This window comes from Myripristis murdjan, chromosome 15 (assembly GCF_902150065.1).
Source record: "Myripristis murdjan chromosome 15, fMyrMur1.1, whole genome shotgun sequence".
Lineage (NCBI taxonomy): Eukaryota > Metazoa > Chordata > Actinopteri > Holocentriformes > Holocentridae > Myripristis > Myripristis murdjan.
The window spans coordinates 26,073,815-26,095,693 of record NC_043994.1 but is presented as its reverse complement, the minus strand read 5'-3'; the positions used below and the strand labels follow the sequence as shown (position 1 = coordinate 26,095,693).

Here is a 21,879-nt window from a genome sequence, read left to right as displayed (position 1 = left end):
ACAGAAAAATTAATGAACTGCTCTGCGAGATTTTTGGGCACCCAGTCAACAAGTCATTTTTTCCACCTGGATACCGTTACGCGGGAGGAGATCCGCGTCTGTAATCGCAAATTGTAGGTGTTAAGCCTCATAATAAAGTGTGTCATTGTGATTCAGCAGTGTTTCTAAGTTTAGCAGTTTATGCCCATTATGTGTCATTCACAAGAACTTCTCATCATACCTCTAACTCTATTTGTCTGCAGGAGTTATGCAAACGCTCCCTCTCAGGCAGCATGGCATCTGCTGATTTCATGGTATTAGAGTTTAGCTTCTTGTACTGTAGATTTCCTGAGTTGTATTTATTTGAATTCTTGAATGTAATTTAGAAAGAACATGACTTTAACGGCTGTCTGCAGCCGGGAGTCCAAATATCTTTTTTCTAAGACCTATGAAAGAGGTTTTTGTTGAGGTAGTGTATAAGCAGAGCTATGGATCCATAAATTTACTCACGCTTGTAAAACTGTGACTTGGCAGCCTTGAAGAAGCAAGGCACATTTGGAAAAACGTTACTCTTTCCCCTAACGATTTTGTAGGGCTCTTGTTTGTTTTTTGGACCGGATTTATGACGATACTAGACTTTGTGTCAGTTTAACGAGCATAGTTGTCTGCACAAATAGAGGAGCAGCACGCGGAGCACGTCGGTGGCATCTGAAGTGGAGTAAACCTGAGAAATGTACAGGTGCACGGCAGGGGTGGATGCACTGTGTAGGAATGTTCAGAGAATATTTTTAGAAATCTCTCCCATTGGCCTCTCTGGAATGCCAAGATACAGATAGTGGTGAATGCCTTTTCTCAACATCTGTGTCCAAATCTCACATTTTCTTGTAGCTTTTTCTGTCTGATTGTTTTCTCTCCTGTGAGTCTGCAGTGACAGGAAGTTTATCACCTCAAGATATATTAAACAAGAACCATATGTCAGCTCATTACCGTGCTCAAAATAAAGGACCCATGAAAACATTTAACACAACTCTTCCCAAATAAATAAGGCTGTGTTTGATTTTTCTGTGTTCCTCTCACTGTTGTCCAGCTCCTCGTGTAAGTCCGGACGCAGCGAGGTGGAGAAGGACAGAGAATCATCCACGAGCGAGCCTGCGGCTCCAGAATGCGACCGCCATGTTTACAAGAGTGTCCTGGAGGGCGGCGACATTCCCCTGCAAGGTCTACGAGCCCTAAACAAGCGCCATGCCAGCTCCTCCTCCTCTAAAGGTAGGATTCCAACCTCTGTGCACATGTTGCCAGTAAAATGGTGCTTTTATGCGTGTGTTTGTGTGTGTGTGTGTGTGTGTGTGTGTGGGTGGGGATTGTACACCGGGCCATGAAAGGCCTTTACCTCTGAGGCAGAACCAATGAGTTGCAGACAGTGATGTTGGACTGTTAAAAGTGTCAGGGATACATGTGTTTCCTTTTAACTTTCTGTTGGACTCCACACATTTTCTTTGCTCCAGGTTGTCACCACAGTGGCCAATCACCTCGCAGCATTCATTCGCCCCCGCAGCTTTTTGTTCTATTATTGATGCCATGGATGTTTTCATCAACCGTGCACTGGCCATCTGCTTTGGAAAAGTCATGGAGAGAGTGAGGCAGTCTTGCTAAGTCAGTGGAAGCTAACCTTGGGGATTTTCCTCCTTCTCGCTCCACTCGTGAGCAGCCAGTCGCTAGGCAGGCTCGGGGCAAGGCTCCAGAGCGTTCCAGAGCCAGGGAGCGCAGGGCCGGACAGGGGACGGATGAGGAGGGAAGGGAGAGATAAACAGGGCTCTGCTTTTCACAGCCCAGCCAGCCAGGGGTGAGATAAACAGGAGGGACACAGAGGGTGGGCAGGCATGAGGAAGTCAGCTGTCAGTGTGAGGTCAGGAGCTGGAATGCCTGCGCACATGACCAGGGAGAGAAATGCTGGGGGAGGAAGGGGAAGGAGGGTGAAGGAGGAGAAAGGAAGGGATAGTATGAGGCACGGAGGCAATGTTGCCCTCCATACTTGTCATTACATCTGGGAAGACACACAAGAAAACCATTAGGAGTCTACTTTTGGCTCGGCGGATATCACAGTTTCACAAGAGCACTGAATATGACTGTTAAATAGAGATTCATTTTCCTAGGGAGGACACTTGCACTTTTTCATCTCAGGCGTCATTATTTAAGAAGCGGAGATAACTAATGGCTGATGCTTTGGTCGATAAAATCTTGACCTTGTCTTTACCCGGCAGGATCGCAGAGAGTAAATGGATTTGTTGCTCCGTGTTTTTTAAGCAAAGTCAACTGACTAGCGTGCTCCCTCGTTTGCTTATCTGCCGGCGGAGGCACCACCTCGACACTGTGTCACCGCTCACCAGACAAACTGTAAAGTGCAGACAAGCCCGAAAAAAAAAAATAAATAAATAAATAAAAAAATAACCAAGCGCTGGAAACCAGACACTTTGTCATGTGTTTCGATCTTGTGCTCGACAAAAATGGAAAAAAAATCTTAATAAGGCTTTTGTTTGAATGAACTAAGCCTCCTTTAGGGTCTTTTAGTGGCCAGCATGGTAACTCTCCCTACCCACATGGATTTATTAATATCAACGTTACCTCCTCAGTGTGTGGATGTGACTGGGACAGAGAGATTACTCATGCTCCACTAGTGTCTCGCAGTGTGTGAAAGCGATGTGTCGTTTCCCAGTTCTGTCTGTGGTGTTGTCGGTAGCGTATTACAGCTCGGGAACTGCGAGGCTGCAGCTTCTGTTCGCTACTACGTCTCAGTGGTTTGTAACACCCGCATTTAACCAGGCAAATGGACTCAGGATACATTCTTATTTACAGCAACAGCCTGGGGGAACAGTGTATTAGCCATCTCACCGGCCATTCATCACCGCAGATGCTTGTCTAAGGTCTATAAGTAGAGCCGAGGAAAGTATTATAAATTGTTGTGTGTCAAGGTGGGACAAAGTAGTGTGTGATGTGGCGAGATGATAGAGGGGAGGGTAAAGAGGCCCATTCTTCAAGACCCAGCAGATATCACAAGGCTTTTAATGGATGCTTTTGCGATTGTTTTTGCTTTTGTCATCTGTTTTTTTAAAAATGTTCACATGCATTAGGAAATGTGAAGATGTTTTCTCCTTTTTTTTTCTCTCTCTCTCTCTCTTTTTTTTATGTACCCCAATTGTATCGAGAGCAGATTTAACCAGACCGCCAACATCACATAACATTTCATGGCACATTGCTCTCTTTAATCCGTTATGTTTCTGTTGCTGCTTATAGTGATCTTGACTGCACAGGAATCTTTTAGAGAGTTTTTTTTTTTTTTAAGAAGTAGCATTTTCCCTGTTTCATCTTTTACAAAGCATTATACTTCATATTACACAGTGCCATGCTGCTAGTATAACAAAGTCATCTATTACTTGATGTGTACTGCATCAAGGCTGCTTCCTCTTCTCATCAACTTTTGATGGAAGTTGGTTTTTACCTTAGAAATGTGCCTGACACTGTGTTTTAGTGTGTATGTGTGTGAACCTGTGACCATTGTAATCTAATATGTTGTTTATTCTGTTGTCCTGCATGCTTGCCAGTGGATTATAAAGGTGGGAATGGCTGTATTATTTCACCCTGCTCCTCTGTAAATAGTCGATCGGTTCTTGCCAGTAATGCAATAGGTAACCAGTGTAAGAGTAAGAAGCCCCTTTCTGCTGCCAAAGCCTGCATACCCCAAATCCTCCCCTCTAAGTTCAAGCCCAAGCTGCTGCCGCCCAGTGGTGACAGTCAGGAGAGCAGGACTAGGCCTGTGCGGCACCCTAAGGCCCACAGCTGTGAGGATCTGTACACAGGGACATGTGACACGGACTGTACTGGAGCAGACGAGAGGGAGAGCGGGCAACGTTCAGACTCCAACTGTGGCACCGAGTGTGCGGACGGCCTCAGGAATGTTTCCCCTGCAATTAGGAGGAGCACATCTGAGTTTTCCAGCCTCTACAGGACAATGCACCACATCCAGCGGCCCAGCTCGGTCGGCTCCAGCCCCCAGGGTAGCGTCCGCAGCCTGGCCTCCCTTTTTGAGAAGGAAAGGGTCAACGGGGGTGAAAGGTCAGAGGCCGATGAGGCAGGGAACATTCCACGGGACGCAGTGTCGTCACGGGTCAGCGAGTTTGAAATGATCATCCAGCGGTCCAGCTCTGCGCCCACCCGGTCCTCCTCCCTGCCAACCCTGCACTCCAGCCACAGCCACAGCCCCGGCCACAGCCCCTCCCACCTCTGCATGGCGTCCACAGTGTCGGCCGAGACTCTGCTGGTAGCTGACCCCACCCAGACAGAAGCCTGCGCCCCGGTGGAGGCTGAGGGAAAGACAGCCAGGGAGGAGGCCTCGTCGTCAGGCAATGAGACGTTAGAGGAGGCCGGAGACGTTTCCTCCTCGGAGTACAGACACGCTGAAAGGACTGAGTCGCCCACTGGGACTGAGACTGAAGTTGAGGAGAGCTTCAGCGAGAATCCTGCAGAAGACTCGCACCTCTCTTTAAGTGCATCTGTGAGTCCCACAGCGTCTCTCACAGCGTCCCCTCCCCAACACAACCATGGCCATCACCACCACCTCCTGCACCACCTGAACCATCATCTTCACCTCAAACCCAGCAAGTGTAAGGGCTCCTGTCCGGCCTCCTACACCCGCTTCACCACCATTCTCAGGCATGAGAGGCAGCAGGCCACAGCGCAGCAGGAGAAGCCACCACCTCAGGAGAAGAAGAGCACCGCCCTCCCTGGAAACCTGTTCCTCATGGGCCCTGCGCCATTCAGGTTAAGGAAATCCCTGCAGTCCCACCAGGCGAGGAGGACGTTATCAGCCACCCGGGTGACGACGAGCAACCAGAGGCCCAGCAGTGTGTCCCCTGAGCCCAGACCTCTGATCCCTCAGCGCCTCTCCTCCCTGGAGGTCCTGGAGAGGCTGAGCAATGGGGAGGGAGGCAACACTGACCACCTGAGTAACGGGCAGGGCTTGGACAGCAACGGGAACCTACTGCAGCCGCTGGCAGCTCACCGCAGAGGTGGCTATCTCTATACCTTCACCACTGTCACCCCCTCCTCTGTCCTGCTCCTGAACATGTGCCCATCTCTATGGTCACTCATTTCTCTTGACTCTGTCTTCACCTTGTGTCCCCTCTCTCCACAAAGTGACGCCGCTACCTTCCATCTCTAGTCTGTGTGGTGTGTTTACAAAGTGACAGTGAAGCCTCCATCTCACTCTGAGTGTGGTGTTTGGTGCTCCTCCATTTCATGGTGAATGAGTAAGGTCTTGGTCTTATCCTCCCCACAAAACCCATCCAAACACTTCAGTGACTATAGGGGATTCAGGCAGCTTTTGGTAACGTATATACATATCTCCGGGTAACATCAGGTTTGAGGTGTATGCAAGAGTGCACAAGGCCGCATAAGCACTACACATAACCCATACACTACTGTGATAACAGTAATAGAAATGCCCAAACATTTAATTTTAAAGGAGCTGTTCACCCCCCAATATAAGAGCTGGATGTTAGTAGAGGTTAAATCGTCAAAAATGAACATACAGCCCAAATCTGGCAGTGGATAGATACAGTTTATCTGGAGTTCTTTGGCAGGAAATAGTCCCCAACCAAACTCATGGTCCCTGAGAGCTATAAATTGTGCAGGGTATCTACGTCATTGCTTTTGGAAAGAGCTGTTGCTGTTGAGTTTTTCACATGTACGTTTTTGACGGTTTGAGCCCCACAAACAAATACCCACTTAAATATGAATATTGCAGGGAGGTTATAAGTGGGAAAACGTTGCTATATTTTGGGTGAACTTCTCTTTTAACAGTTGAAATCATACAATCAAAGCCCATTGTGGCTTGTGTTTCAACAATTTGAGATCCAGTGTCACCATAATGCTGTAACCTCATTCTTACGCAGGCAGTAACCTCAGCAAATTTAATATGAAAGCCAAGCCTGTGTCGTAGCTACAGCCCTGGCATTCATCTGTAATGCTTATGCAGGCTAATGGAACAACATTGCATATGCTCTCTCAAAGTGATGAGTTACCATGTTTATATTTGTGTTTTTATTTCTGTTTTGGGGACCATCCATATCTGCCATCCTCCATTCTATCACTGTGACAGGTTTGTCCTAGCCAGACAAGATGTTTCCTGCTTTAGCTTCCTTACTTAACAGCTGGTACAGCGCATCGGTTCACACATAGACAGCTAGCTGAAAGGTTGATAGTTATTTCGTGTGGCCCTTGGCTCGGACACACACTGAATCATCTATGGCGGGGTGGGGGAGCAAGTTAAAAAACGCAGCCAAGTAGCTCAGACAGAGAAAGTTCAGTAAACAAATGGATGCTGGTTGGTTGATCTACATCAGTGAGCCATGATGTCATATTTATTTCGTTTGTTTTGTTTTTTTGTTTCCTCTCTTCATTCTTTTTTCATGAACACACATTGGATCATTCTGTGTTTATTCCTACGTGCATGCAGGAATACATTTGCTTTTTTTATTATTTTTTTTGATGTGTGTGTGCATTTTCTGTTACCGATGCTCAGATTATAGTGTTTTTTCAAAGCATGAGTGGGTGTAGTTACTGTGTTTTGACATGATTATGTTCACTGGGACTGAGGAGTTGACTGTAATGTTGTCGTTTTTTTTTTCTGTCAGAGACATTTTGTTCCTTAGTGGAGCTTGCCTTTATGGTGCATGGCAAAAATGTTTCACAGCGTAATTGTGTTTCTGTTTCCTTCAGATTCAGACTCGTCCCCTGCTCACGGGGAGAACCAGGAGGAATTGTTGAGGAGGCGCCATGGGGACAAAGAGGTACCTTTCCTTTAATCTCAAACTTGGCTGTGGAGCAATTAAAGGAATACTCCAACTTTTTGGACAACTTACCCTTTTTCCGACTTCCCCAGGCTGAGAAGTTTGATACCATTTTCACCTCTGTACGTCCAGCGGTTCAGTCCCTATGGGTAGCATTCCGTGTTAGCTTAGCATAAAGACTTAAAGTGAATGGGAGTCATTAGCCTAGCTCTGTTAAAGTGAAAAAACATTAACTCTGAAGCTGTTACTGCGATAGATGGAAGGATAAATGTGTTCAGTGGTTACAGTTCCTCCATCTAACTTCTCCTAAAACGACTCTCATTTTTAATTTACAAAAATCCCCAGATGTGTAATTCAAACACACATGATCCACTGTGTAAACAAGACAGTTGCGGAATTACTGTGAGTTTTTTTTTTTTTTTTCACTTTGATGGAGCAAGGCTAACGACTCCCATAGACTTCAAGTCTTTATGCTAAGCTAACACAAAATGCTACCCATAGGAACTGAGCCACTGGACGTACAGAGGTGGAAATGATGTCGAACATCTTGTCTCAGCCTGGGTAAGTTGGTAAAGGGTTATTTCATCCAAAACCATTGGAGTATTCCTCTAAAGTTCACTGACAAAGCTTGAGAGAGCTCATGAATGGTATGAATGAGGTTATGATACATTATACATAACAAAGAATGTGTCCCATGAATAAAAGAGCAGACAAAGAGCCATATCCAACAGCTCGGTTCTGGTTTCCCGGCAGAAAATCTTGGAGGAGCAGCGGCGGCTGAAGCGGGAACAGGAAGAGGCTGACACGGCGTCGAGGCGACACACAGGCATTGTCCCGACGCACCACCAGTTCATCACCAACGAGCGCTTCGGAGACCTGCTCAACATCACAGACAACACAGAGAAAAGGAAATCAGGCGTAGAGGTACAACACAGCCCTGCACCTTTTTATCCCTCTCTCTAGATGGCAGATGCTTTTGTCAGCTGGTGTGTGAGTCCGGCTGTGGGGGGGCGTCAAGGGTGTCAGCGGGGTTTCTGCACACACAGATGGCTTTCTCCTCTGTGTCAAGCACCCAGAGGGTCAGAGCGGTGTGGATGGCAAAATAAATGAGCCCGGTTCATCACGGAACATTTCCAGTCGACTTCTACACTTCACTTCACGTCGCGCACGCTCTGTTGACCAAATGCAGCGCTCGGTGGCTCGATATAACTTCATTAATTGTGATAAATTGCGCTCCTGTTCTGTTTGCTCTTGACCGTCTGCGGTGAGCCCACGGTGGCTCCTATGGCTGAGCGTGCCGCAGCAGACATAGGAACACAGTCACAAGCATGTCATTCCAGTCATTGCTAGAATATTCTGGGTAGAGCAGGGACACCGAAAGGGCAGCTTGCAGGAAGACGAGCCTGCAGAATGAGAGGATACAACAAATACCAGCACATCTTTCACGGTGGCAGCTTATGTGTGGACTGCGTGAATGTCAGAGAGCTTGAGGAGTGTGCTTTTACAAAAAAAACAGCAATAAGAATGGAAGTATTTTGTCTTTTTAGATACCTTTTAGTGACTTTGACTTAACCAGGGCTGCAACTAATGACTATTTTCACTGTCAGTTAATATATCGATTATTTTTTCAGTTAATCGATTTGAGTCGTCACCTATTGCACATCTGTTTTTTCTTGCCCGCTATGAGGATTGTCGTCCTGTTTGTGGTTAACTTGTGGACAGGAAAAGAGCTTTGAGACTGTAAACTGCTGTGATATCGCCTTTAAACAAACTTGAACTTGAACTTGAACTTGAATTTTGTCTGTCAAATGTCAGAAATAATGACAAAGTCCATCACAAGTTTGCAGATTCCAAAGTGATATCTAAAAAAATGATCCTTCCTTCATCTGGCCTTCTACCAAAACAGACTCAAAGATTAATTTTACAATGATATGAGCTGGAAAAAAATCAGCAAGTCTTTTTCTTCATTCTTCATTTCGGAAGCTTTAATCAGCAAATGTTTGGGATTGTTATGTGACAAGTGACTTAAATGATGAAGCGGTTATCAAAATTTCAACAAATTCTTTTTTGTCAGTCAATCGATTAAATGCACTATTCTTAATGCAGTCCATATATGAGAATATAACATAATATGTGGATGTGGTCCAAAGGATTGTTCTTAACCGTCTCTTTTTTTTGTGTGTCTGCAGAGAACTCCGGCCTTGGCTCGCTTCGACTTCAGAGCAGAATCCCTAAAGTAGGTGGAAGTCACCGGGACATGCCGCGAGTGTCTACCACAACATGCCTGAAATACTCAAAGCTGCAGAGCAATATATAAGCTTTCAGTGATTACGCACAGAATCTGTAACTTTGCGTCTGACCTGTGATTGACGATGACAGCGCGCACGCAGGGCAACATCTGAGCAGCCCTTGGCCTATTTATTCTTGGACTTTGTTTTTAATTTTGTCGGAATACAAGATGGGGTGGGGTTTACTGCTTCGGAAAATGCAGAGCGTGCCAGGAGATTCGGACAATGACAGGAAAGTTCTGTGTTTACAAAATGTGAATAAGATATGCAATTTACCTGAGAGTAAAAGGCACCCGTCTGATATTCCAGGGAGATTAAAATAGTTGCCAGGAAGTAATATTTCACCCAGTCTGCATCAAACCATACCCTTGCTCCCCAGTTCGTATGACTGACTCAGCTCTTTTGAACGTCTCTTTTCCAGGGAGTTACCATTTCAGAAGGGAGACATCGTATACATCCTTCGACAGGTGGATCAAAACTGGTATGAGGGGGAACATCATGGCAGAGTCGGCATTTTCCCTCGAAGTTATGTTGAGGTACATTTTTTTAACTCATGCTAATGAATGTTGCACCTACAGACACTTGCACGACATGTTTGAACAATAACTCATAGAGCAGATGATGTTTTTTTTTAAATGATGGTATTCTCAGCTATGTGTTTTACTGGATTCTGTGTAATCGCTGTGCTTCAGATCAGAATGTAAATGCGCTCTGCTGTCTGCCCGTGCAGCTCCTCCCCCCCACAGAGAAAGCCCAGCCAAAGAAAAGCGCCCCGGTGCAGGTGCTGGAGTACGGAGAGGCTGTCGCCCGCTTCAACTTCACCGGGGACACGGTGGTGGAAATGTCCTTCAGAAAGGTGCGCAGTGGGAGGTGACACTGTTGAGAAAAACACTTCAACAAGATGCAGAGGCTTTTATCTGTTTGCACCGCTTCATTTATCCAAGGAAAGTGTGACTAAAGCACAACAACAGTCTGGTGCTGCAAATAAACATCTGATTCATTAGCAAAGCCCACTCACCACGGGGAATTTAAATGGAACCATTAGCCTTTAACTGTGCGAGGATGACTTCCCATGAGCCACAAGAATATGAACAATGCTATGTGCGTCTGCAGAGGCCATAAGTCTGTCTTATTTCAGCCTTGAAAGAAATTCCTATGTAATCAAGATTCAAGATTCAAGATTTATTCGTCACATGCATGTATGTACAGGTACAGCAGCAGTGAAATGTAATTGCAACAACTCCAGCACTGTGCAAGTAAAAAAAAAAATAAATAAATAATAATAATAATAATAATAATAACAATAACAATAACAATAACAATAATAATAATTAAATTAAATTAAATTAAAGATAAAATAGAAAGAATATACGACATTCCTATATACAATGAACAACCTGTATACAATATACAACAATATACAAAAAGTACAAATAAGTAGGGGGTAAGTACAAATGAGTAGAATCCAGAAAAAAATTCTCCTAATCAGAGATGTCAGTGTTACCATGGAGACATTAACCACACTGAAGCTAGGTGGTTTGTTCCTGGGTGAAAAAAACAGGAACTTTAGGAACCATAAAACTGCCGAATCACCGGTCACCAAAGGTAAAATATAGATATAGATTCAGATAGATATGTAGTTCAGTCCTTGCAAGTACACAAGTCTTACACCTTTGATTTTTTGTCTTTTTCAAATATTTTATGCTACATATGAATCGATTTTTACAAGGTCTCGTAGCTGGTTGGATCGGAAGTCTTAAAACTCTCTTATTTCACATTTATACAGTTAACTCTCTTTTTTTTCATTGCGTTGCATTTTCTGATTGTGTGACCTTGGACCCTTCTGTCTGTCTGTGTGTGTGTGTGTGTGTGTGTGTGTGTGTGTGTGTGTGTGTGTGTGTGTGTGTGCGCAGGGAGAGAGGATCACGCTGATTCGCAGAGTTGACGAGAACTGGTATGAAGGCAAAGTCTCAGGCACCAACCGCCAAGGCATCTTCCCCGTCACCTACATCGAAGTGCACAAACGACCCCGCGTCAAAAACGGAGTGGAGTATCCCGACCCGCCCGTCAGCCAGTCGCCACAGCGCAGCACCAACGCCTCTCCTCAGGTACACACACACACACCCCACACACACACATTACTGGATCACCTTTGGGATACACGTAGACATAGATTATGTATCAGAGTGTTTACTCTTAAATGAATCTTTCTTAGATAAAGGTGTAATATCCTATCATATCATATTAAGTATTAGCTGCAGGTTGAGTCACTATTTTCTTTTATTAAATCAGACATTTGATTTTTTTGTTTTTTTGAAAATGTAGTTGTCTTTTTGATATATTGGTAAGCTTCCTCACCTGCCACAACATCGCCGAGTGCAGTGTTCCCTCAGAAAATTCTCCCAATTTTCCTATGTTTACCTTACCAACATGTTATATTATTTATTTATTTATTTCTTGTTTGTTTTCCTACTGAAGTTATCTCATCCTTCCTTTACTTTTCTGTTCTGACCCTCATCCCCCTTGTTTTCCTCCCTCTGCTTTCCATCTCCTCCCTCCTTGACGTCCACGTTGCTCTAAAAAGCTGTACCGCAATCGGCTGACCACTTCCCCCCTGCCTCTCCCCCGCTCCCCCCGCCGCTCGGTGTCCCCCGAGGTCCACGCCGTCTCCTCCGAGTGGATCTCCCTGACGGTGGGAGGAGGGAGCCCCCCAGCCGCCCCCACCCCTCCCCTGCCCCCGCTCCCCACCGTGTCCTACCGCTGGGGCGAGTACCTGCCCCCGTCCCTCTCTGCCAGCCCCGTGCCTCCCATCACCGGCAGCCCTTACTGCGTCTCCCCCGCCGCCTCCCCGTCCGCCTCCCCTCTGCCCCCGCCGTACCCGCCCCGCCCCAACTCGGCCACTCCCTACCTCACTTTCACCCCGCCCCAGGGTGAGGACTTCCTGCTCTCCCCTCCCTCCCCCCGTCTGTCCCGCAGCATGAGCCCCTGCGGCGGGCCGGTGCTGGAGGGCTGGCTGAGGGGCGAGAGGGAGTTGACGGAGGGGGAGGCGGCGGAGGGAGACAGGGGCAGTGGTCGCGAAGCCCCGGGCAGCTGGCGAAATAGCTCTGCAGAGGTATCATCTGCATGGTGTGTGGTGTTGCATCTCAGGCTCACGCGGGACACACGGGCTTTGGGTCACAATATGATTCCCTAAAACGGCCGCTCGTTGGCGTCCTTTTGCAGAAATCTGTTGTGTGGAGGAAATGACTAACTGCGCCGGTTTGACCTGAAGTTGGCTTTGCCCTTACGGAGGCCTCAGTGTGATAGATCAGAGGAGTCATAGAGAGTCATAGAGAAAGCTGCTCACAGTGCTTAAAAGGCTGCAAGTCTGCATGTTTTGTTTTTTTTGTGTGTGCTACTAACATGCAAAGGTTTCAGGCAGATTCCCAGTTTGCTGTAAAGGTTAAGCTGGTTTGAAAGACAAACTACTGTGTTTGCATCTGCAGGACTTGCATTAAAGAGTAACCAAACTCCAAACCTAAATCTGAGGAAAACCTGACATCTATTGGTGAAAAGTGGCACACTGAACCGGGCAGCTGCCACTCACCTGACACCAAGGATCAGCCAATAGCAGGTGGCCGGTTTAGGACCCTGTGTTTCACCATTAGATGTCAGGTTTGGGTTTGGGGTTTGATTACTCTCTAAAAAAATCAGACTTTTTTGTTTTTAAATAATTCAGCATATGGTTGCATGTTGTTTCCTACTAGCAGTTACCTACAAGAGTGTGATTATTTGGATGCCGTTTGAGATTACAGGTTTATTGTGGATAAAGGCCTTCACTATTAGCGGTAAAGACTTCAGATGTTGGCTTCTGTTTCAAAAGCTGCTGTGTGGTTGAAACTGGCAACAAAAGGAAATGTAGCTGGATTGTTTCTGAACTGCGATGATGTTTACAATATTCTGTCGGACGCACATCGCATCCTCCAAACAGTGCTCTTTTTTATTTTTATGTTGAAAGAGCCACAGCTGATATGTTGTTGTGTTTTTTGGGGGTTTTTTTTGTCTCCTTCAGCTGATGAGGAATGAGATCGACTACCATGGCCGGACCTCCAGAAGCCCTGTCATGCTGTTTGACATCCAGGATAACAACAATGCTAACTCATTCGCGGTAAGGTGGTAGTTTCCATTATAATGGGCCAACATGTGAAGCTTTAACTGCTAGTCTGCATAGATTAATCTGAGATAATAGGTCATAATGATCATTTTACCTCTTTAACCCGTCATTTAAAAAAATCCATTTGACTTACTGTACATCATCTAACTCACATCACGTCATCTAGATTTGCTCCACATGTCAGACATGTGAGGTTAAAGGACGATTATGAGAAAAAAGCTGTATCTTCTTCTTCTTCATCTTGATGCTGCATGCTCCTGCTGAACAGTAGCTTATCAAAAGTGAACTAATATTTCACGTTTCCTGTACGGTCTACATGCACTCACTCTTGTGTCTTGCCTTTTCATGCCTTCTCTCCTGGGCTCCACCACCGTCTCTTCTGCTTTTCACGGCTTTCCTGGTTTCTAACGGATCACTTCCTTTTCTGCCTTGCTACTCACTGGACCTACTTCCTGTCTGCCCCCCCTCCTCCTGCCTAACTCCTCACCCTTCATCCCAACTTCACCCCTGTCTCACCCGGGACTCTTGGCGGGCCGCTGTCGGTCTTTCTGCGGCGGGCCGCTGCTAGGAGGCGGTGTGTAATGAGATCATGAATATAGCAGAGACCTCGGTGAGGTACTGCAGCACCCTGTCCCACCCCCATGACTCTGTCCACAGACTGCCCCCCCACCCCAGTAAACAATCTCTCATCATTTCCCAGCAACCCCAGTCCCACAGCAGCAGCCCGGAGCCGAGCCGTCTCAGCTGTGGAATGTAAGTCAAGCCCTTCCAGTCAAATCTATACATAATCTGTACATCTGTGTGTAGATCCACAGGCCCCACAGACTTTGCTAGTATCTGCATCACCCAGTTTAACATCAGCATTAATTATTTTTTACAACAACTGTAACTGAACGAGGTCCAAACTGATAAGAGAAAACCATAAATTTACTGCCAGGAACTCTGTTCTCATGCAGTCCAACACTTCAAGTGCCTAGACGCTCCACTTAGGATGACGTGATTTCTTTTTTGTGGGAAATCATGAGTTTAGCAAGTAATTTTTTTTTTTTTTTGGTTTTTTTTTTGCTGTAGTAAGGTCTGTTCCTCATATAACAATTTATTCTGCAGAAAGACAGAAATAAAATTAATGAATTGATTTGGCATGCTTTGAATCAAAGAAATCACAATTCTTAAACAAAAAAAAACCTAATGTGGTTTTAATCTAACAGAATTACTATGAATTATAACTTTTGTGTCAGTTGTTCATGTTCATGCTGTTGTTCTTTCAAATTTCAGAGGTAAAAGGGTAGACTTGTGTTATTGCATGTGTTCGTTTATATGCATGTAAAGCATTGAATTAAATTATAGGATTTTGGTTTACAAACTCAAATTGAATTGAATCACTCCAAAAAAAATATTTTCACCAACTAGTGAATCATGAATTGAACTGAATCCCTGTGAAGCCAAATATTTACACCCCTGGCAATTAGTCATCTCAGTCAGAAGTGGTGATACCTCCTTTATTTATTTACTGATTTCACAGTCCAGTATCTTCTTAGTTAATTTGTATCTTTTGCCATTTTGCTTTGTCCTCCTGTCTCTGAACGCCACCGCCATGTCCCGCTCCAGCTTCCAGGCCTTGTACAGTTACGTGCCACAGAACGAGGATGAGCTGGAGCTGCAGGAGGGAGATCTCGTCAGCGTCATGGAGAAGTGCGATGACGGCTGGTTTGTTGGTATGTGCCGCGGGCCTCCGCGCAGATTCCTCGAAGATACAGTCATACTCGCTGTGTCACATCCATCCATATAGGGTTTCGTCAGAATGACAGGACAGGCTTACGCGGGTGCAATGTGCATGTTCAGGGCTCACGCAGAAGTACAGCCATCGTCGCTGTGCCACATCCATCCATATAGGGTTTCCTCGCAGTGACAGGAAGGGCTTGCACATACGGTTTTAAATATAGTTCTAATGTGTTTATTTTTGTGCAAAAATAGAGGTGCTGGTTCATTGTGGGCCTTTAAAGGATAGATTCGGTATTTTTCAACCCAGTTATTCTAAGACATATTAAAATGCTGATTCCCATCATTACAGTCATACACAGCACATTGTTTTCGGCTTCTCAAAAAACATCATACATGTCCTTCTATGAAAAAACCGCAGTACATTCCATTTGTAACCTTTCACAGAGAGCAGTTCAGAAAGTTTTAAGTTGCATTAACTTAGAGGACTACAACAAACACAGGAAATGTAGTCTCAAAAATGGCAAAAAGCATGGTCTTCAACTAATTTCAACGCATTTTTGACTGCACTACTGGTTTTCTGTCCTCAAAAAGGACATGAGTAGTTTTTGAGAGGCTGAAAACGACGAGAAAAGCTGCAAAGTTGTTAGTTTCTCGTCACTAAAGCTGGCGGTGAGGCTGTGAGCTGCTTTTTCAGCTGCAGCAGCCAAACAGGGGAAGACTATCCCTACAAATATTAGAGAGTGTTAAAAAAAAGACTGACAGACAGCCCTGGTGTCATTAAGGTCTGATAATGCCTCTCACACAGCTGTCCTACAGGTGTATTCATCAGTGTCACGTGGAATTATCATTTTCTTTATTGCTATATCTGCATTGTAGAGACACTCCAGGGACAACAGATGGAAATTAGCATTGTGCAATACATTTATTGTGGGCTGTCCCTGTTTTAAAGGCAGACTGTGCAGCGCTCTGTTTACTCGTGTTAAGGATGAGGCTGAGGAAGGAGAAAACCCCTGAGGTTCATGCCAAAACTAACAGAATTAATACACAACTTTAAAATGTCTGTCTTGAATCTAATGTGTTGATGTGAAATGTACACAAAAACATAAATAAAATAAAAAAATGCCCTTTTATTTTGGGTTACGATGGGGTAAAAGACTTTAAGAAATGAGTACCACACCATAACAAAGTGAGACACTCTTTCCTTTGAAACTGCATAGTCTGCCTTTAAGTAAACCAGTAAATGAAATGAAATCAATTACGGGAATCAAGACTGTAATACAGGCTGGGTGGAAACATGCCAAGCTTATCATTTAAGGGAAGACAAAGTACTTTTGCTTTCTGGTGCCTGATCTAGAATTGTGTTTCTCTTTGCCCTACAGGAACCTCGAAGAGGACGAAACAGTTCGGGACTTTCCCAGGGAATTACGTGAAGGAGGTGAAACTGTAAAGTGCGAGGCTTTGCGATCTGGCTGTAACACTCGGGTGCCTGTTGAGCTTGGGAAGTCATTACTATCACGCATGACTGTTGGTTAGAATAGCCATTTTAGCCAGGTGGATCCATTTGTCTGGGAAAGTGATCGGTTTGGTCTGAGGTATGTCCGAGTGCACGAGGCGGAGACGGAGACAGCTGTTGACTCACTGCCCAAACCTCAGTATCTGGTGTTCACCTTGACCACATTTCACACACCTCTTGGCGAGAATTCATCCGTCTCCCAAAGCAGAGAGTGTCTTTGTTCAAAAAAAAAAAAAAAACTCTCGCAAAATGTCAGTTGCTTTCATTGTACATGTAATCGCCTCATTTTGTCAGTGTGATTTATACCAGTGTTTACGTAGCGCCTCACGTCGGAGGTCAGCAGCAGAGCAGTGTATGGATCAAAGAGTGGATCTTGCAACCTGAACTGGATTTGGGGTATTGAAAAAAAAATGTATTTGTGTGACGTGAGATTGGAGCTGTTTGTCAAGAGCTACCTTCCAGGACCAGAGGTGTTTTTCATTATCAGCTAAGTAGGATAATGATGATTGAAGGAAATCTTAACCCCCTTAGCAGTTTATTTTTCCCCAAAGAAACACAAAGATCTATGTGTGTGGATGAACATACCGCACATATATTACACTAAAAGTGATGGTTCATTCTTGAAAAGCGTCCAGCAAACTATATATCTTGGTTTAAATTGGAAAAAAAAAAAACCCTGCTTGATCTTTAGAGTGAACTCCTCCAGTAGTTAAATGCACAGACTTTAAGCCGTAGCCTTATTACATACGAAGCCTCTTAAATCAAAATGTTTTGACGGATCTATTTTTGCTCCCGCGTGGGAAATTCAATGTAATGAATGTTATAAAGCTCTCTACATTTTTGGAATGGGAAAATAGTATTGGCTTCTTTTGGAAAAATACCAGAGCGCTCACAGCTCAGTGTAACCCTGAAAGCACCCGATGCCGGTTGAGATTTGCCTTTTTTTTTATCTAAAGTTTGTAGAGCAATTACACAGTGATGTGTATGACAGAACTACTAAAATGGTAAAAAGTGAAACATGAGACACACCGATTCTTTTCTATGTCTAAGAAAAGTGAGAGACCAATCCTCTACACCTCTGTTTTAAAGAGAAAAAAAAAAGTGCCCTCTTGTATGTCGTACCTCTTGTTTGAAAAATCAAAGTAATCTAAGCTGTTTGATGCCTGTAAGGTAGCTGGTGGCAGACAGCTTGCCTTTAGCGAGCCTGGCTCCGGCGCAGCCACAGGACAGGCGTGGTAGCACTTAACTTCCTGTTTGGTCATTTAGGGAGATTCCACCTCACAAGATAATCACCGATTGAATCAATCACGACGCAAAATCGATCGCATCTTTTAAGTAGAGGAGCTGACAGGGTGTCTTAGTAAGTGATCATACTTTTTTAAAGAGCATATTGAGATTTTTAACCGTGCCCTCGATGACATTATGTGTTGTAGCCATGTAAATGTGTACAGAAACCTTACAGAGGCCTTCCAAATGTGGCTATTTTCAATACTTTCATATGTAAAGTGCACAACCTAGGTGATGCAGTTACCGGAATGATTCAACAAGGTAGTAGGTCAGCATTAGTACAGCATGCATTATGAAATCTAAGCGAGCAACGAAATCAGTGCAGAGCATGAAACACTATAAACCGATGCTTCAATATTTGTATGTTTAGCGTAAGAGAAGCCAGAGTCATCACAGGGTTAACAGTCTGGTCCTCGAGCCACAACAGCTCCCTGAGGAAAGATTGCTTTGAACGTCGGTATCAAAGCATCAGGGCCGTCTTCCTGCGAGAACAAGAGCTCCCACATCTCAAGCATCATCAGCTTCTGTAACGGCCTCCATATGTCAGAGTAGATCCTCCAAACAGTGCAGATGGAAAAGATGATACTTTTTTTTTTTTTTTTTTTGGCCTTTGTTTCCATTGAATTCCTCGTCGCCATCGACCGCCGTGTTGCACACATCATCCGTCCCCAACCCCCTCAAAGCGGAGCTGTCAAATATCACTTGCAAATAACTCTTAGTGCCTGTTTTAACCTGCTCGGCTGAGATTTGCCACACGGAGCAATCCAGAAACATCACAAGAAGGCGTTTAAAAGTCAAACACCACCAACTTCACCGTCACGTCTGGACACGGTTAATCTACCTGGCGCTGCGAGCAGATCACCACAAAAACTAGGAGTTACCTGCAAAACTGTCTGATCCTAAGACACAATCTGCATTTTCTCCCTATCCATACTTGTCTAATCAAAAGGTAGAAGCTTATTTTGCACTGCAGGACTATCATTAGGCCCTACCTTTATAATATAATTCTTTAGAGTTGCTAAGTACACAGAAATTAAAATGTACTGTGATGAATTTAAAGAGAAAGCACCGATGCGTCTCACAGCCACTAGATCTAATAAGAGTATGCCAGGTGTATCTTTTCATTTCCTCCGTCTTGAATGTGCAAGCCGCAGCCGTGCAGTGATGATAAACATGGACCTGACTGGGATATGGTTTGAAGCTGTTACGTGGCTGCCACTTAAGTGATTTATTAAGTTTAGTTTAGAGAATGCACTGCAGCCGCGGTTGGTGTTTCATCCTCTCTGCCGTTTGTTGTGGAAACAGATAGGATGTCTCTCACTGCGGTGAGATCAGCACTGACAATTTTGCCGTCACCCAGCGGGAGTAGAGGAGGGCGGGGGGGTGTTTTCTCAGTCAGATAAAAAAAAAAAAAAAACACTAATACACCGCACTGTGGGTTCGCCTGTGTAGCACTGATACGACTGTCAGGTATTTTATTACACCGCAAAAGCATGACTTTTGTTTTCCACTTCTGGCTAAAACAACATTTTTTTTTTCATTCCTGTGTGAATCCAGCTTCTCATGAATGTGCTGATTGGTTGGTTGGTTGGTTGGTTGAGCTGCAGGCTGTTTCCCATGCTAATGGCTTGTTCTTTGATGCCTTTTCTTTCCCAACAGAAAGACATGAATTTGTAGAGAGGTGTGTGTGCTGCCGCCTCACAGACTATATAAAGGACTTTGACACACAAAAAAACAACAAAAAAAAAATCACTCATTTAGTCACCTCTTAACACAACAGCTCTCTACAGAATGCTTATGTGATATTGCGCTCCATAAAAACAAAAATCACAGGATGTATGAATGTATGAATATATGAATGTGGTGCAGTGTACACATAATATGTAAAAAAAAAAAAAAAAAAATGTCAGACCTTTCATCATGAATGCAGATTATCGAGTGGCATGGCACAACAAAGACTGTAAATATGTAAAATAAAAGAATAGATTGCAAGTGATAGGGAAAATCTAATGAAGCTCTCTCATCAGTTGCACCACTTTATTTACCTGAAGGATTTTTGGAAAAGCACAGAGGGAAGAATTACTGAGCACAGGAAGTTTGACGCATTCGAACATTACGCTGCCATTTGTGACGATCATAATGCCTTATGTTAGATGCAAAATTGTGCCTCATTTTCATTTACTTTTTTTTTTTTTTTTTTTGGATTATCACTGAAATGTATCCCATGATCTATTTAATATTACCGTTTGTTTTCCCATAGTCCTAGTCTCTGTGATGGGAGAACATTTACTAAGAACTTGTCCGTTACTGTGCAAGTACCTAAAGTGTGACACGATGCTTCAAATTAATGATTAATAATCATGAGAATGGATTAGTTTTTGACGAGACGCACAACCTGCAACAGGTTTTGGTTTGTTTGCTTCAATTTGCAGTGCTGTTACATTGACAATATTAAAATAAAGATGATACTATACACTGCTGTGACTTCAGTATTATGCAATATTTAATAAACTATATAAACCAGTTGGAGGTATGACCTGTTTTGATTTCTGGTGCAGATTATAAAGAGGAGTGGATTATATGCTAAAGTCTGGTTAAAGGTGCACCATTCAAACTTACAGAGGGTCCGTTGAAATGAGAACATTTAGCCATTTTGAAAAAGAAGAAGACAAAAAGAAAGAAAATTCATGTTTCTTGTTGTCATCCTGACTCTGATACGTTCTGTTTATTCCATGTTTTTTGTCACTTGAGTGAAAATGGTCCTCACTTTAAAGGAATACTCCAAATTTATGGGGCAAAATAACTTTTTTTTCTGACTTCTCCAGACTGAGACAAGATGTTCAGTACCTTTTTCACCTCTGGACGTCCAGTGGTTCGGTTGTTGTGGACTGTATTTTGTGTTAGCTTAGCATAAAGACTTGAAGACTATGGGAGTCGTTAGCCGGGCTTCATCAAAGTTGAAACAGTAAACCTTACAGCAACTCTGAAGCAGTCTTATTTATTTATTTGAAATAAACATCTTGGAATTAAAGTTAAATTAAATTACTTTGCCCAAAACGTTGGAGTATTCCTATAAACCACCTTCAGTTTGCATGGTGTGCCTTTACATTGGATTAAACAACATTTGCCTATTAGTACTGGAAGCAGTAAATGCCACCTGTATGAACTCTTGCAGGCCTGGTTGGACTGTAACTTAATATTTTTTGCAATGCAAAATGTTCATGTCAGGTGTGTTTTCTGAAGGCTATGAGCCTGTGATCTGTCCTGCACTCACATTAACTGCACATAATTGTGCAACACTTGAAGTTATGAGCAGTTGCAAATGTACCCGTGCACCAAGCCAAAGGTGGAGCTGGTAGTCTGTCTGGGCTGGCTGAGAAGCGGCTTGTGGATTGTGAAATCTGACGACAGAAGTCATGCAGTTTATCTCTTTTTGGAAGTAGCAGAACAAGAAAAAGAAATCAAGCGAACATAACCCCTGACCCCTCTGTTTCCTGTAGACCACAGCCCAGCCTGTGGGGAACCGGTTTCACAGAAATGCAGAAATTGAGCTTTTCTTGTTCCTGTAATGTGTTTGAATAAACAAAAAATAACAGTAACAATAACTGGCAGGTCTATGAAGGCATGCCTACAACCACAGATTTGTTACAAAGGCAGAAACACATTAGGCTGCTGAGGAAACCTGACAAATATGCTGCCACACAGTCAGTAGCTGTTTTTTTTTTTGTTTGTTTTTTTTTGGCAGTAAAAGTACTTTTCACTGCTTTATTTGACCTCATCTGCCCGGAACAGCACATTCCCCTTTGTAAGGAGTCTGTGATGGAGGGAGACTATCTATCGCCAGGAGGCCTGGAGGCGAGTTATGAACACACACGACTGAGAAGGCCACAAGAAAGGACGTGTCTGAGTGAGTCTGCCGGCTGCTGTTTCTCCTCCACTTTCCAGCAGCGATTCCCTGGCAGGAATTCAAGTTTTGGGAGCGGCACATTCCACATCCTGGGATTTGGCTCTACCATAAATGGTAAGCTTGCATATAATACGGTGACGTACCGGCAGGCCTACATCCCGAAGACAAACACTGGCGCTGGCCTG

At 44.2% G+C, this 21,879-nt stretch overlaps 1 protein-coding gene across 1 annotated transcript in view; it reads left to right on the top strand.

Moving 5' to 3' along the window:
- The window catches only part of sorbs1 (sorbin and SH3 domain containing 1), a 36,375-nt gene extending 16,715 nt beyond the window's left edge, over positions 1-19,660 (top strand). Inside the window, exons 14-26 of the mRNA XM_030070827.1 lie at positions 1,067-1,245; positions 3,579-5,042; positions 6,760-6,824; positions 7,578-7,748; positions 9,014-9,060; positions 9,534-9,648; positions 9,843-9,968; positions 11,026-11,220; positions 11,697-12,224; positions 13,164-13,259; positions 13,834-14,018; positions 14,874-14,980; positions 16,367-19,660. Of these exons, the coding sequence (XP_029926687.1) occupies positions 1,067-1,245; positions 3,579-5,042; positions 6,760-6,824; positions 7,578-7,748; positions 9,014-9,060; positions 9,534-9,648; positions 9,843-9,968; positions 11,026-11,220; positions 11,697-12,224; positions 13,164-13,259; positions 13,834-14,018; positions 14,874-14,980; positions 16,367-16,434 (3,346 nt within the window). The 3' untranslated portion in view covers positions 16,435-19,660. The remainder of the gene's footprint in view (positions 1-1,066; positions 1,246-3,578; positions 5,043-6,759; positions 6,825-7,577; positions 7,749-9,013; positions 9,061-9,533; positions 9,649-9,842; positions 9,969-11,025; positions 11,221-11,696; positions 12,225-13,163; positions 13,260-13,833; positions 14,019-14,873; positions 14,981-16,366) is intronic.
- The last annotated feature ends 2,219 nt before the right edge of the window (positions 19,661-21,879 follow it).